The sequence below is a fragment of the Heptranchias perlo genome, chromosome 6 (genome assembly GCF_035084215.1).
Source record: "Heptranchias perlo isolate sHepPer1 chromosome 6, sHepPer1.hap1, whole genome shotgun sequence".
Taxonomy (NCBI): Eukaryota; Metazoa; Chordata; class Chondrichthyes; order Hexanchiformes; family Hexanchidae; genus Heptranchias; species Heptranchias perlo.
Window position 1 is genome coordinate 28,601,793 of NC_090330.1, and position 16,598 is coordinate 28,618,390.

At 41.9% G+C, this 16,598-nt stretch overlaps 1 protein-coding gene across 2 annotated transcripts in view; it reads left to right on the forward strand.

The window, feature by feature from the left end:
• flt1 (fms related receptor tyrosine kinase 1) overlaps positions 1 to 16,598 on the forward strand; it is a 206,344-nt gene that overhangs the window by 21,079 nt on the left and 168,667 nt on the right. For both annotated transcript variants that reach the window (XM_067986006.1, XM_067986004.1), the window contains exons 2-3: positions 9,533 to 9,629; positions 11,399 to 11,616. In XM_067986006.1, the coding sequence (XP_067842107.1) occupies positions 9,533 to 9,629; positions 11,399 to 11,616 (315 nt within the window). The remainder of the gene's footprint in view (positions 1 to 9,532; positions 9,630 to 11,398; positions 11,617 to 16,598) is intronic.

The window sequence follows — 16,598 nt, forward strand, 5'->3', positions numbered from 1 at the left end:
CCTACCAAAATGTATCACTTCACATTTCTCAGCATTAAATTTCATCTGCCACATGTCCGCCCATTCCACGAGCCTGGCTATGTCCTCTTGAAGTCTATCGCTATCCTTCTCACTGTTTACTACACTTCCAAGTTTTGTGTCATCTGCAACTTTTGAAATTGTGCCCTGTACACCCAAGTCCAAGTCATTAATATACATCAAGAAAAGAAGTGGTCCCAGTACCGACTGCTGGGGAACACCACTCTATACCTTCCTCCAGTCTGAAAAACAGCTGTTCACCACTACCTTCTGTTTCCTATTACTTAACAAATTTCGTATCCATGTTGCCACTGCCCCTTTTATTCCATGGGCTTCAATTTTATTGACAAGCCTATTATGTGGCACTTTATCAAACGCCTTTTGGAAGTCCATATACACAACATCAACTGCATTGCCCTCATCAACCCTCTCTGTTACCGCATCAAAAAACTCAATCAAGTTAGTCAAACACAATTTGCCTTTAACAAATCTGTGCTGACTTTCCTTTATTAATCCACACTTGTCCAAGTGACCATTAATTTTGTCCCGGATTATTGTTTCTAAAAGCTTCCCCATGACTGAGGTTAAACTGACTGGCCTGAAGTTGCTGGGTTTATCTTTACATCCTTTTTTTGAACAAGGTGTAACATTTGCAATTCTCCAGTCCTCTGACACCACGCCTGTGTCTAAGGAGGATTGGAAGATTGTATAGCTGTATGAAACGATTAATGTACTTTTGCAGGGATTATTCTAAAAATTACAAATCAAGCATCCAGAGCCTGAAGGTTAAAAGACTTTGTTGTCCTAAACCAGCAGCTGAGACTGTGTGACTTTGATTGATAATGACTCAAATATAGTTGCACTGTCCTAATTACAAAAATGTGTTCTATACGCCTGACTGCAGTGTTTTTAGCTTGAAAGGCACCTTCTGTTAAAGTCACTGGGCCATTAAAATACAGTATATTTGAACAAGAATAGATCATTATGACTCTTTGACTTTTGGAAACTTTTGATATCATTATGTATTATTATATGTTGTGCTCAGTAGTTTAGTAACTGAATTTTCAGTTTCAAAAACAAATATCAGTTAACACCGTCATGTCAACTAAATTGTTGTAGACGTCATGTCAATCAAGGGAACCAAAATCTTATACAATACTCCTTCATTGTACAATGTTGGTTCTTGGGAGACAAGAATATTCCGCGTTCTAGTAAAGTACATGATCGATATTGTGGGTATCATTTAATGTAAAGTGATGTAGCATATATCATGAAAAAGTCAAGGATACTTTTAATTGAGAGCTAAAGAATTAGCCAATAGGCTATTTTAAATTGTGCTTCTTAATTTTGGTCAAGGAAGGCTTGTCAGAATATTTTAATTAAACATTTCGGCCTGCGAGCTGTTTTCATCATGTTAGCTGTTTGTGGTCTTGTACATGACTGACAAATGTGAGTTGTTTTTAAATGTATCAACTTTATTAGTTAATAGCCACTAGGGTAATTTGTCTTCACTGCCTGGGCGGTAATCTGGCCAGTGCTGGTATTTAACCAGAAATGCCTGCCCTTTGTAGAACCCGAGCAATTTTCATTCTACTGGGCAAGTTCTACAAGGAGCGGGTGATCCACAGATTGGAAGACCACCTGGTGGGTCTGTTCCAGAGCACAGTCAAGGCTGTCCAGGATACATAGGATTGCCAGCAAGCTTCCTCTGACTGCTTGCCCATATTTCAAGCAATACTTTGTGCCCAGGAGGCCTTTGAGCATGAATATGTGGTGCCTAGCAATTTATTGGATGCCTTCTTTGACTGGTGGACACCACATGGAATCCTTATTCTAATTTCCCTGACTTCACCATTCTAATTTAATTTTATTCTAATAACGAGTTTGGGTACACCAAACCTACCGTGAAGAAATATTAAGAGAAGACACTACAAGTGCAAAAAATAATTTTAAAAGGCTAACGGAATGTTGGCCTTTATCTCAAGGGGGCTGGAATACAAAGGAGTGGAAGTTATGTTACAGTTATATAAAGTTCTGGTTAGACCCCATTTAGAGTACTGCATTTAGAGTTCTGGGCCTGTTCTGGCCTTGGAAGGGGTGCAGTGCAAATTCACCAGAATGATACTCGGGCTAAAAGCGTTAAATTATGAGGACAGGTTGCATAGACTAGGCTTGTATTCACTTGAGAATATAATATTAAGGGGTGATCTAATTGAGGTGTTTAAGATGATTAAAGGAATTGATAGGATAGATCGAGAGAAACTATTTCCTCTGGTGGGAGAGTCCACAACAAGGGGGCATAGCCTTAAAATTAGAGCTAGGCTACTTCAGGGGTGATGTCAGGAAGCACTTCTTCACAAAAAAGGTAGTGGAAATCTGGAACTATCTTCCCCAAAAAGCTATTCAGGTTAGGTCAATTGAAAATTTCATTTTGAGATTGATAAGATTTTTGTTAGGCAAGGGTATTAGGGCTTAAAGAACCAAGGTGGGTAGATGGAGTTAAGATACAGATCAGCCATGATCTAATTGAGTGGTGGAACAGGTTCAAGGGGCTGAATGGCGTACTCCTGTTCCTATGATTGTGCCCCTGTGGGACTTGGTTTATCTGGCCTACTTCAAATAGAGTCCCTTCACCTTATTTGTACAGCTCATATTTCATTTTCCATTGTTATTTGTTATTAATCCAATGAACTAATTTGTTATTACTAATATGGACCTTAATCCTCATTCTAATACTCATAGAATTACATGTAAATTACAACACAGAAACAGGCTGTTCGGCCCAACCAGTCGGTGTTGGTATTTATGCTCCACTGGGGCAGTAACCCTGATCCCGAGAGGGTTATATTGGATAACCCCTGAAACCGGGTGTGGGGGTAGTGGTGCGCGATTAACCTGCGTCCGGTCATTGAGATGCATGCAGCACATAACATTCGTGCTGCCTGGTAATTTACCTGATTGCTGCGAGCAGCCAGGTCTAGCTGCGCTGTTGAGTGGCTGCTGCAGGGGGCCCAGATATCTTGTGTGGTTAGCACCACTTAAAGGCACACTGCACCTCTTATTTGCAAAATATAGGATACGGGTCAGCACAAAGTCCGAATGGAGATCAGACATCGCACACGTAAAACACAAATGTAGGTCTCTTTCCTATGTTTACAAACTGTGTTATTTTAAAACATTGAATAAAGGTTGCGCACTACTAAATCCCACATCCTCCAATCTGCATGCTAAACCCCACCAATCTGCTGATCTGAGTTTCTACCGGACTTGCAAGAGCGCATGCACCAAGGTTCTCTAATGTTGCACTAGAGGCCTTGGTGCAAGTGGTGGACAGAAGGAGGGGCATCCTATATCCGCAGGGAGGGGGGGAGTGGGGTGGGGGGCAAGAAGCCCTCCAGACATATGCTCCCAAGGCAGTGGGAATTGGCAGGGGATGAAGTCAATGTCAGGCATATAGCACCACCAACATGGATGCTGTGCAGGAAGAAGTTGCTTTAATGCTTTGACCCGAATGGTCACGATGAGTGAGGTGAAATGTCAAGTAGGATCTCCTACCAACTGCACCTCTAGCAGCATCCACTGCTCCACGCTCTACATCCCCCATCACCCACTTACCAACAAACTCTTTTAATCAGTACTCAACTCTTCCAATCAGATGCTTCCTCTCACCCTCACACATTACCAATGTTGCAAGCCGCAGACCCGCAACTCACAGGCCACACACACTGGTAGCTATTCAACTATGACAGGAACATCACCCAAACATCTTGCAGGACATTCACCGACTCACGCCCCGCTTTCTTGCAGGAGAAGGTGGCGCATAACAGGAGGCAGCAAGTGGCAGTGGCTCCATAGAACATGAACCTGCTGACCTCTTTCAGGATGACAATATTCCTGTCCCACCCCTGCCACTCCGCCAGTGCCCTTGCTGTTGCCTGTCAGCTAGCCAGCCCATTCCCTGTAGAGTATTGAAACTTTATTATAGGAACAGGAGTGGACCATTTAACTCCTCGAGCATTCAATGAGATTATGGGTGATCTGTGACCTAACTCCATATACCCGCCTTAGCCCCATTTGGTTTAACCTTATGGTTAACAAAAATCTATCAATCTCAGATTTAAAATTAGCAAGTGAGCTAGCATCAACTGCCGTTTGCGGACGAGTGTTCCAAACTTCTACTACCCTTTGCGTGTAGAAGCATTTCCTAACTTCACTCCTGCAAGTTCTGGCTCTAATTTTTAGGCTATGTTCCTTAGTCCTAGTATTCAAGTATAGGAGACCTCCAAAAACAGGTACAAATGCATCAGCAGCCAGAAGCAATAATCTAGCAACTAACCTGTAACTCCTGCATGATCCCTTTAAATAGCCCTCGTGGGGTTCCTCCATGCTGTTCAAGACCTGTTCAGCTATGCAAGGTTAAGACAGTGCATTGGCTGGAGCATTGAGTTCCAAAATCGCATATGTCGCTTTCAATCAGTGTTGCACACTGATCTACCACATATTCGCCCTACTTTTCATGGTGCCAGCGTTCATTATCTACGCATGCACAAACGCCTGTACCAAGGTACGCCTACAAAACGGGCGCTGCACGTCCCAATTTAGCCCCCCATGTGTCCTCCACGTTCCAATATCCCTTTATCCCTCTTTCCTTCAACCTTGGTCTCTACTTCAATCACCAACTCCTGTTAGTACATTCTACAACCCTCTGTGTTAAAAACATTTAACCTGTTCTATTCTAAATTTTTTACATTTAATCTTATATCTATGTCCCCTTGTTCTAGACTCATCAATCACTGGAAACAGTCTGTTTCTATCTACTTTGTTCCATCCCTTCATAATTTAAATACCTCTATCAAATAAGCTTCCTTCAGTCCTCAGAATAACTTACTATGCCTCCTATTTTAATGTTGTCTGCAAATTTGGACACCAATCCCTCTAGCTCAATATCCAAATGATTGATATACACAGTGAACGGAAGTAGTACCAGAGTAGAAGACCACTACCCACTTCCCACCTCTTTGTGAACTGCCCTTAACTCCGCTTCTCTGTTTCCATCCTTCAATTTTTAATGTGGAATTTTATCGTGCCTTCTGAAAATTTAAGTACATTTATCAACTGGATTTCCCTCATTAATCAATTCATTGACATCTTGAAAGAATTTCAGAAGATTTGTGAAGCACAAAATGTTGCTTTTTGCCCTGAGTTTCTATAGCATCCTGTAAAATTGAAAATTTTCCCCAATAACAATGCTGCATGGTATATAATTCATGGGTCGATATCTTGTTTGTTTTGTGAAGGTCAGGATAATATTCACTGTACTGAGGTATTTAGTTGTACCTCCTGTATTTATGGAATTTCCTAAAACATATTGACCAGAGTTTCATCTATTTATGCTCTCATTTCCTTAAGGATTCTAGTGTATATCCCCTTTGTCCAGGAACCTTTAGTTTCTTGATTTTTTTTTCATAGCATATATGCTTTACTGATGTCTACTTGTTTTATAGATTCCTGTGCCAAAATGACAATGTCCAAGCTTTCATTTGTGAAAACTGATATGAATAGTTCATTTAACATCTTTTGTCATTTCTTGACCTACAAATTACTACCAGTCTTTTTTCTTGCTATGTACATAGCTTTTTAAAAAAAATGGATCACTCTTGCTGCACTCCATAGTTGGCTTTCTACTGCCCTGTTACTTCTTCCAGTACCAATTTTAGTTAGCCTTAAATAGCCTCAATCTCAGGAAAGATTGAATAGGCTGGGGCTCTTTTCTCTAGAAAAGAGAAGGCTGAGGGGTGACCTGATAGAGGTCTTTAAGATTGTGAAAGGGTTTGATAAGGTAGACATGGAGATGTTTCCACTTGTGGGGGAGGCAGACACATCACAGATGAAATTTAACACAGAGCAGTGATTCATTTTGGTAGGAAGAATGTGGAGAGGCAATATAAACTAAATGGTACAATTTTAAAGGTGGCGCAGGATCAGAGAGACCTGGGAGTGTACGTACACAAGTTTTTCAAAGTGGCAGGACAAGTTGAGAAGACTGTTTAAAAAGACATAAGGAATCCTTGGCTTTATTAATAGAGGCATAGGGCTCGATATTAGGAGGGCGGCAGGTTCGCGGCGGAGGGGCGACCCACGCGCCCGGTGAAATCAGTCTGCCCCGCGCGCGATCGCAGCCTAATTGGATCCACTTACCTGGTCTTCCGGGTTCCCCGCTGCTGAGCTGCGCGTCGGGCTGACTGCGCATGCGCAGTAAGGCCTGTCAGCTGGAGGAGCTCTATTTAAAGGGCAGTCCTCCACTGACTGATGCTGCAAGAAATAGGAAAAATTACAGCATGGAGCAGCCCAGGGGGAAGGCTGCTCCCAGGTTTAATGATGCCTGACTCCAGGTATCATTGGATGGGGTGAGGAGGAGGGGGAGGACAGAGATCTTCCCCCCAGCGGGCGGGAGGAAGCGGCCTGCCTCTGCCACCAAGAAGGCCTGGCTTGAGGTGGCAGAGGAGGTCACCTGCACCACCAACATATTGCCCACCTGCATACAGTGCAGGAGGCGCTGCAATGACCTAAGTAGGTCAGCCAAAGTGAGTACACTTACTCATTCCCCTACACTCCGTCTGCCACATCACCGCCCCCACCCCACATCTCCTTCTCCACTGCCAACACTACTCTGTCACATCACCCCTCACACTCACTCAAACCTCATCCTCATCTTACCTGCACTTACTCACCTCGCCAGTACTCATCCTGCCACTACCACTCAACCCAATCCTCATACAATCTCATGGCTCTTTCTCATACTCACCCTCTCATGCATCTTTTTCACGGTCAGCCTCATTCAACCTGCCACTACCTGTGCTGCAGCCACAGGGCATGCATCACATATGTGCAGTAGGAAGCGTATGGCAAACGTGTTGTGAGCATGAAGGGGATGCACAAGGGTGTTTGAGGGTTTGTCATGGTTTTTACTTATATTAATTTCTGACCAACTCACATCACATATTATATTGGCACCACTACTGCCACGTCTTTGCGAATCCTGTCTGGTTTGTGCAATAATGCCCTTTCCTGAGGATCACAATGAAGACCCACCACTGATGCCACCCATTGTGTCACTGCAGAATGGGTGTAGATGTATTTGCAGGGCTCTTTTGTGCAGACGACTGAGAGACATCGGCGATGTCCCCGGTGGCACCCTGGAAGGATGCGGAGGAGAAGTTGTTGAGGGCAGTGGTGATTTTGACAGCGACAGGCAAAAAGATGGTGCTCGGGCCAGCCGGGAGCAGCTCGGCATGAAGAAGGCTGCAGATGTCCACGACTACATGTCGAGTGACTCTGAGCCTCCGTGTGCACTGCTGCTCAGAGAGGTCCAGGAAGCTGAGCCTCGGTCTGTGGACCCTGTGGCGAGGGTAGTGCCCTCTGCGAAGCATCTCTCTCTGCGGTTGCCCTCCCTTCTGCTGTGCAGGTGGATGTGTCACAGCACTGTGTTGTGGAGCTCCACGTGTCAGAGGTGGACGGCGTGGCCGGCGAGGCTGGTGATGCTGTTCACCCTCCGAGGAGGTCATGACTGCAACTACGGCGGCCCCCATCCGGAAGATGTACATCTGAGGGGGTCTGCAAGGTAGGTACATGTGTCTGGACCCCGGGGTAAGTGTGCATGTTGGTGAATTTGATTGTTAGGAGGAGGGTGGTGGAGGCTAAACTTTGTCCAAAGTGACAGAGTGGCCTCCTGCAATGAGTGAGGGTCTCCCCACCCCCACACCACCTGTCAAATGGACCTTTGCAGCTGCCACAGGCTGATAGCTGCAACATGTCCATTTCAACTGGGAGCATTTCCCCCAGTACGGGAAACCGTCCCAATTGTTTGTAAAATACCACCCCTCCTGAAATATTCCCTTAATCAGATCTGTTAACGACCTGAAATGCCTACATAAATACTGTCAAGTGGCACCAAGCCGGCTTTAATTGCCTGCGGGAGTCCCACATGCGGGGGCTGCGCGCGCACGTCAGCGCGTCTGTGGGGAACCCGGAAGTGGGCGGGTTGGAGCCGGGCTCCTGACCCGCTCCGGGATTCCCCGATTTTCGGAGCCCCCCCCCCCCCCTGCCAGGAATGCACCCGATAGCGGGTGCTAATATCGGGCCCATAGAGCACAAAAGCAAGGAAGTTATGCTAAACCTTTCTAAAACACTGGTTAGGCTCCAGCTGGAGTATTGTGGCCAATTCTGGACATCACACTTTAGGAAGGATGTCAAGACCTTGGAGAGGGTGCAGAGGAGATGTACTAGAATGGTACCAGGGATGAAAGACTTCAGTTATGTGGAGATACTGGAGAAACTGGGGTTGTTCTTGGAGCAGAGAAGGTTAAGGGGAAATTTGATAGAGGTGTTCAAAATCATGAAGGGTTTTGATAGAGTAAATAAGGAGAAACTGTTTCCAGTGGCAAAAGGGTCGGTAACCAGAGGACACAGATTTAAGGTAATTGGCAAAAGAACCCAGAGGCAATATGAGGATAAAAAATTTTGCGCAACTAGTTGTTATGATCTGGAATGCACTGCCTGATAGGGTGGTGGAAGCAAGTTCAATAATTAATAACTTTCAAAAGGGATTTGGATAAATACTTGAAGTAGAAAAATTTGCAGGGCTATGGGGAAAGAGCAGGTGAGTGGGACTAATTAGATAGAATTAATTAGTTTCTATTAATTCAAAGAGCCGGCACAGGCATGATGGGTCGAAAGGCCTCCTTCTGTGCTGTATCATTCTATGATTCTATGATTTGTTTTACTAAATTTTGGTTTTTGCAATTAAGCTCAGCATTAAATTACATTAAAAACCTTGATACAAAGGATATCAGTAACTATATCTCGATGCATTCTGACAGTTGAACCTGTAGCTGTGAGACTAACACATAGTTTTAACTGGATAATGCCATTTCTTGAGTCTTTTAGAGCAGGGTCAATGCAGTTCAAAGGAGAACAATTTGTCTGATAGAGGACCTTGAATGTAACTGCTCCAAAAATGAAACAATATATTGAGGTTTCATTTTGTTAGACAGAACAAACATTAAATTGAAAAGGATATGGGGCAACCCTCTATTGAATTTAGATTTGTAGCTTTCTGTAGCCATTTGGGACTCAAGGAAATACAGTATAATAAGACTTCCTGTATTGATTCTGAGAACTGTAAGCATTCATTGTTTCATATTTACCCACTGTTACTCTCGCAGAACCCTGATATTACAAGGTGTTGGCATTGTTTCCATTTATGTTACTATAACTGTAAAACTAATTAAAAAATATACCACTCATGATTAGTTGATTTTTATGGAACTGGGAGACTATCCTTATGACCTTATTTAAGGGGGCACACTAGTTCCAACTTCAGTGCTTAAAATCTCTATGGTTGTAATTGTTTATAATCTGTGCAAGAACAGGGTACTCAGAACTGGAAAAAATAGATTTATTTCACTAGCTTGAAAACCAATGAAGAAAAATAAATATTTTTTCTGTTTTGCAGGATCAGCTGCCAGATCCGACCTCCTCAGTCCTGAACTTAGCCTAAGAGCTAAGCAACATGCCATCAGCATTAACCAGACACTACATGTGACATGCAGGTAATTTTGCAATAACATTTGTACATAGAAAACATTTTAATTAGAATGGTTTCTGATTAGGCTATGCATCACTACTCAACAAAACAGTGTTAAATAGAAAATCAGACAATATTTTGGTATTTATATGGGATGTGAAAAGTAAGATTTTAGAGTTCTTCTTACAACTGAATGTATTTCATGCCCATTAAATATTCAGCTGAAGTAATCAGTACCCTTTGGAAGTGAATTTCCTCACTATTTTGTGTGCAATAGTGGTGTATAAATGGCGTAGGAAATTTGGGTGGAAGTCGTTCCTACCACCTGTGCGTCTTTAAAATGCTTCACATGAGTTTTCTTGTATTTTTGAGCCTTCCTACGATCCGCCCACTGAGTCCCATTGGCATTTGTATGTGTTAGAGTGAGAGCCAGCGGTGTAGCAGCTGCGAGTTTCCTGGTTTTACATTGCTATTGCCCTCTGGTAACAAAACACTTACAGCAGCTGCCAGGATCACCTGATCAAGGCAGAAGTGAGGAGTCTGTGAGCTTTAAAAATCTGGGCATTTTATACAGTGATTTCTGCAACTTGGAAGCACCCTTTTTTTTGTATTTTTGTCTACAAAGACTTACACTTGATTCTGACTGCGTCTCACAAGGTCAGCCCACCCGAAGATTTTTGGAACCCCCCCCCCATCCGTAGTCAGGGCATCTTAGGAGTAGGTATGATATTCCCAAATGAGAATGCAACTCTATGGAAGAGGAGGAGGAGGAGCAACAAAGAGAGTCAGACATCATTCAAGGAGGATACAGCTCGCCAGGCTTTAAACCCCTCAGAGAATATACAGGCAGCACAGACCAGTTCAAAATAAATTAGCTAATGATTGTACCAAAATAGAGCAGGAATTTATATGTAATCACATTAACTGGGGCGCTAATGCACTAAAGGAATTAACACCACAAGTAAATGTTATAAAGCCTCAGCATAGCCTCTAGAATTGTACTCCACTGTACTGATTGTATATCTCAACATTTCAATTATTTAAAAAAATTACTTCTCCACATTGTCTCAAATTGCAAGTTACTCTGAGTTGCTTGTTACTTCCAAGTCCTTTTCTAAGTCTCCCTGTGCTATTGTATTTTCATCACTGCATTTTTATGTTACTCATTTTGTGCAGTGTGGAATACTTCACAATTGTCAGTATTGCATTTAATTTGTCCTATGTCTGACCAGTTGTATAATTGACCTCAATCCATCTGCAAATTGTTAATTATATCCTCTGTCACATAAGATACCTACATTACCAGCCTGCACTTCTACATGCATTCTGTTCTGTAACGTTCAGTCTATTATAAGTCCTATCATTTTAATTTGAAAAAAGATAAAGATAAATGTTGGCAGCATGGTGGAGTTCTCCACGGTTGGTGTTTGTCATTATTTCATTTTGAGATGCCAGGAGGCAGGAAGATAAAACAGGTTGCTGGGGGTTAAAAACGGCCCTAACAGGTTTGTCATTCGGTCTTTTCAGTTTGTAGATGCTGACTAGTCTGCTGTATATTTCCAGCATTTTCTGTTTTTGTTCCACATCTTCACATTTGTGGCTTCTTTTTATTTAAGATAACTAAAACACACGAAGAAAGCATGTGCATAGGTTTGATTTTTGATTGCACATTCAGGTCAGTAATATGGGTATATTGAAGCTTCGGTGTACTGGCGATATTTCTGAGCTAATCTGATTCCTTTTCAAAGAAAAAATAAACTAGACTATGTAATGTTTATCTTTTTATTTCTACAGGGGATCATCACCAATATCATGGTCTTGGCCAGATCATGTAAATAACGGCACTGAAAGACTAAGTATAATTAACTTTAACAGTGGGGACAACGATAGGCCTTACTGTAGTAACCTGACTTTAAGCAAAGCTCAGGCTAAAGACACCGGCTACTATTACTGCAATAGCTCATCTTCAAATGTTCGACAAAAAAAGACTGCAGTCTATATATTTGTCAAGGGTAAGACAAACGTCACAGTTATTATTGGTTTACAAAGATCCTTTATGTTTCTGCTAAGTTTATAACATCATTTTACATTCAATGATTTATTAATTTTGTTAGAAATAAAATGTTAAAAAATAAGGACTAGGTAGATGCAAGTTAGCAGTTCGGATTTACACTGAATTTTTAGTAACATCCAATATGGAGGTTTAAGCAAGGACATATATAGTAGGACCATACAACCATAGAAATTAACAGCACAGAGGGGCACTGGGTCTATTGTGTCAGTGCCAGCTGTCTGCTGGAGCAATCTAAAACTAATCCTACTGCACTGTTCTCTCTCCATAGTCGTGTATCTTCCTCTGCTTAAAATATTTATCCAACTTTCCCTTAAAAGATGCAGTGGTCTCTGCCTCATATACCCTCTGTGGCAAAGCATTCCATTCTCCAAAAACCTTCTGCATGAAGTCATTTCTCTTAACCTCTCTCCTCATTCTAGTGACAATTTTAAATTGATGACTACTCATCACTGACTCCCCATCAAGAAGAAATAATCTTTCCCTATACATTCTATCAAAACTCTTCATAATTTAAAAAAAAACTCTATTAAACCTCCTCTTAGCCTTCTCAGCGGCAATGGAAATAGTCCCAGTATCTCAAATCTCTCCGCATAGCTGTAGTTTCCCATCTGTGGCATCATCCTGGAGCATCACTGTTGTTTTACTTCTTTGTCTGTCAACATTTTTCTCCAGTTTACCTTCCTTGACTCCATCCTCATTCTCTCATAGTTGGCTTTTCTAACTAACCCAATACTTTGGTCTTTGTACTATCTATATTTCTCAATCATTAACTTAAACCTTATTATATTGTGGTTACTACTCACTAGATGTTCTCCCATGTTTAATTTTCTTATCTGCTCTGGTTAATTTCCCATTACTAGGTCCAGCAGTGTTTTCTCTCTTCTTACATTATGGGTCAGAAAGGAGTCCAGCAGTACAGCTCCTTCCTGCCCCAATACTGGTGAATGTTCCATGAACTGGAACCCCTCCTTCCCTTGCCACGTTTTCAGTCATGCATTTACTTTCCTGATCTGTTTCTCTCTATGCCAAGTAGTACCTTTGCTGTTTGCCAAACTTCCTACTTTATCAGTGTCATCAAATTCCTCTGCCCAAGTTCCTTCATCGTCACCGGGTCAAAATCCTGGAACTCCCTATCTAACAGCACTGTGGGAGAACCTTCACCACACGGACTGCAGCGGTTCAAGAAGTTGGCTCACCACCACCTTCTCAAGAGCAATTAGGGATGGACAATATATGCTGGCCTTGCCAGCGACGCCCACATCCCATGAAGGAATAAAAAAAATTATTATTTTTATTTATCAAGATATCGAGTTACATAAAAACTACAGCACAGAAACAGGCCATTCGGCTCAACTGGTCGATGTCGGTGTTTGTGCTCCACACGAGCCTCCTCCCTCCCTACTTCATCTAACTCAGCAGACCCTTTTATTCCTTTTTCCCTCATGTGGCTATCTTGTTTTCCCTTAAATGCATTTATACTATTTGCCTCAACTACTTCTTGTGGTACCATGTTCCACATTCTTGCCACCCTTTGGGTAAAGAAGTTTCTCCTGAATTCCCTATTGGATTTATTTGCGACTATTTTATATTTATGACCTCTAGTTTTGGATTTGAGGTCCAAAACTAGAGGTCATAAATATAAAAGTGGACCCAGCACTGATCCCTGGGGTACATCGCTTCCACCCCTTCTCCAATTTGAGCACCACCCATTTTCCCTATTTGTTTTCAGTCCGTCACCCAACTTTCTATCCATGCTGTTACATTTCCTCTTACACCATATGTTGCCATTCCTTCATCGTCGCTGGGTCAAAATCCTGGAACTCCCTACCTAACAGCATTGTGTGAGTGCCTTCACCACATCGACTGCAGCGGTTCAAGAACAAGGCCTACCATCACCGCCTTCTCAAGGGCAAATAGGGATGGACAATAAATGCTGGCCCTCTCAGTGATGCTCCTAGCCCAAGAATGAATAAAATAAAAAGAAAATACACCTGATAAATACACCTGATTATTTCTAACGAGGCTCTTGTGAGACACCTAATTAATTTATATTAGAATGTAACCAGCATGTCTTTTAAGTTTGATGAATGTTAATTTATTCTATACAGGCTTTAGTTAAAAAGAATCCTCCCACTGTTTTCAGTGTATATCAGTACTTGGGAAACAGATTGTGGTAGAATTAGAATCACTAGTAGCTCTGTATTGTTTCCTGTAGCAGGACATTGTTTTAGTCAACTTCCCAAATTAGCTCCATGAGGGCCACTGACCTGCCTTTTTCCCAGGTTTAAAGTGCAAATTCTGAGTTTGTATTGTTTGTAAACACATAAACCACACCAAACGTGCCTTCAGTTTAGACAGGAAGTGTCAACTCATACTTTAAGAATTACTCTTCTTATCAGCCACATACTTTTATAAATTATTTCTGTTATAATTAACTAATTATTAGTAATTGCCCAGTGAAAAATACTGTGTTCTATATAATTTATAACCTCAATGCTGAATTTTGTTTCCACCATACTGGAAAATTGGTTTCCCTAATCAGCAATGAGGTCAACTAATTTACTTCTTTGTAATACTGAATCTGATCTAAACCATCTCTGGAGCTTACATAGGATTTCCTTTTTAACAAAAAAGAAATCCCCACACATATTTCTTCCCTTTTTCTCCACTTCTGAATGTTCTTTGCTGGGCTGTGGTTCTACAGGTGCTCAATTGTCCACCACTAATGTATGAGTCTTGCAAATGAATGTTGGTATGCTACAGACTGTGGGAGGCATCTCAGCCACACCTGATGTTCATACAATTTCACTTCCATCAGGCCTGCTGGAAAGTGATCAGGTGCAGGAATCTTGGCCACTGTTCCTCTCCTTAACTCGGTGGCACTGAAGCCAAGGGTAGCAACCCTACAAGCTTCTTGGTTGAGATCAATTAACTCAGTGCAGGCTGGGGATCAAACTCAGGATTTTCCTGGTCTTTATGGCTCAACTACTGACTGGTTAACCAATGAGCCATTGGGGGGGGGGGGGGGCACTTGTTTTATTTTTATCAAAGTTTTTTTGGGAATTACAATAAGGAACATTGCTGTAATATTATATTTTCAACCAGGAGTCCCAAATTCAAATCTGAGACTCCAGTAGTATCCAGATCTCCTAGCTTGCCTGTATGTCTAAGGTAGGGAGTGAAAACTGATAGGAGGGATCCATGAATCATGGCACTGGGCAGTTAATGAAGGAATAATATTGACAGTATCCTACCTCCTAATAGCAATTTTGATTGAATTGCTGCCTTCCTACTCACTGCCCACCATTTAGAATTCTTCCCCCAAACTATGAAAAGACAGAATTTGGAGACCAATATATTAACTTGAAAATGAATAGTACGGTTGTGTAGGACAAGTTGTGATGTACAGAAATACAAATTGGCTGTTTAAGGGCCAATTTACCATTCTGTTTTCATGTCATTTATTGACAACTTTTTAAAAAAACTATGAACTACACAAAGCTTTAAATTTCTTTTGTAAGTCGGGCAAAAGTAGTAACTATGAAAAAAGTATCATTGAATTATTAATCCATTTACACATCCGTCTCCATCCCTGCTTCGGCCCATCTGCTGCAGAAACCCTCATGTATGCTTTTGTTACCTCCAGACCCGATTATTCCAATGCTCTCCTGGCTGGCCTCTCATCTTCCACTGTCCATAAACTTCAACTCATCCAAAACTCCGCTGTCCATAATATTGTAAACCACACTAAGTCCTGCTGAACTATCACCCCTGTGCTCGCTGACGTACATTGGCTCCGTGTCCACCCACGCCTCAATTTTAAGTTTCTCATCCTCATCCCTCCCTATCTCTCTAACCTCCTACAACCCTCCAAGAACTCTTCGTTCTTCTAACTCTGGACTCTTGTGCATCCTCCACCCCACCATAGCAGCCACCTAGGCCATAAGGTCTGGAATTCCCTCCCTAAACCTCTCTGACTCTCTATCCCTTTCTCCTCCTTTAAGACCATCATTAAAATTGACCTCTTTGACCAAGCTTTTAGTCACGTGTTCGAATGTCAATTTTGTCTTATTATGCTCCTTTGAAGCGCCTTGGGACATTTTCCTATGTGAAAGGTGCTATATAAATGCAAGTTGTTGTTGGTTCTCAAAGTGGATAATTATTAGTTGGATCCATGCCTCCCAGGATACAGAAGTTTTCCTAAAGCAATACAATGAATAGTATTATGTTGTTAGTTCATCTTTATTTTAACCACAGGGGACAATGCAGGTGAGCCCAGCCCTATCCTCACCCATTGTCCACACAAATAGGAACATAGGAACAGGAGTAGGCCATTCAGCCCCTCGTGCCTGCTCCGCCATTTGATAAGATCATGGCTGATCTGTGATCTAACTCCATATACCCGCCTTTGGCCCATATCTGTTAATACCTTTGATTATCCAGCATGGATAACAATGATGAATGGTAACTCTGACTGATTTTACCATAACCCAGGGGCACTGAAGCCAATTGCAACACCTCTACTACTGCCCTGTTTGAGATCAGTTAGACCAGGGATCAAAAGTGAGTCCTTGCAAATTAGGGATGTAGCTACCCGCAAAATTATTTGAATTTAAGCTATCCTACATAAAGCTTCAAAATAAATTTGAAAGAAAAATAACTTCTGTAAATAATTGTGTTTTCAAGCATGTTTATTTTGTGAAACTTAGAATTACTTCTATCTGCACAAAATATCTCTAGTTTCATATTTTTAATTTTGCAAAGGGTCTCAGTTCAAAAAAATACTGTGGAAGAATTGCAGGACCTCAATGTACTTGTTGCTATGTACAGCTGTCACTTCCTGTTCCAGTTCTTAGCAGTGATGGGATTGAGGTTAAAGTCAGTGCCAGTCCCATAGGTATATTGCTGGCTTCAGCTGCT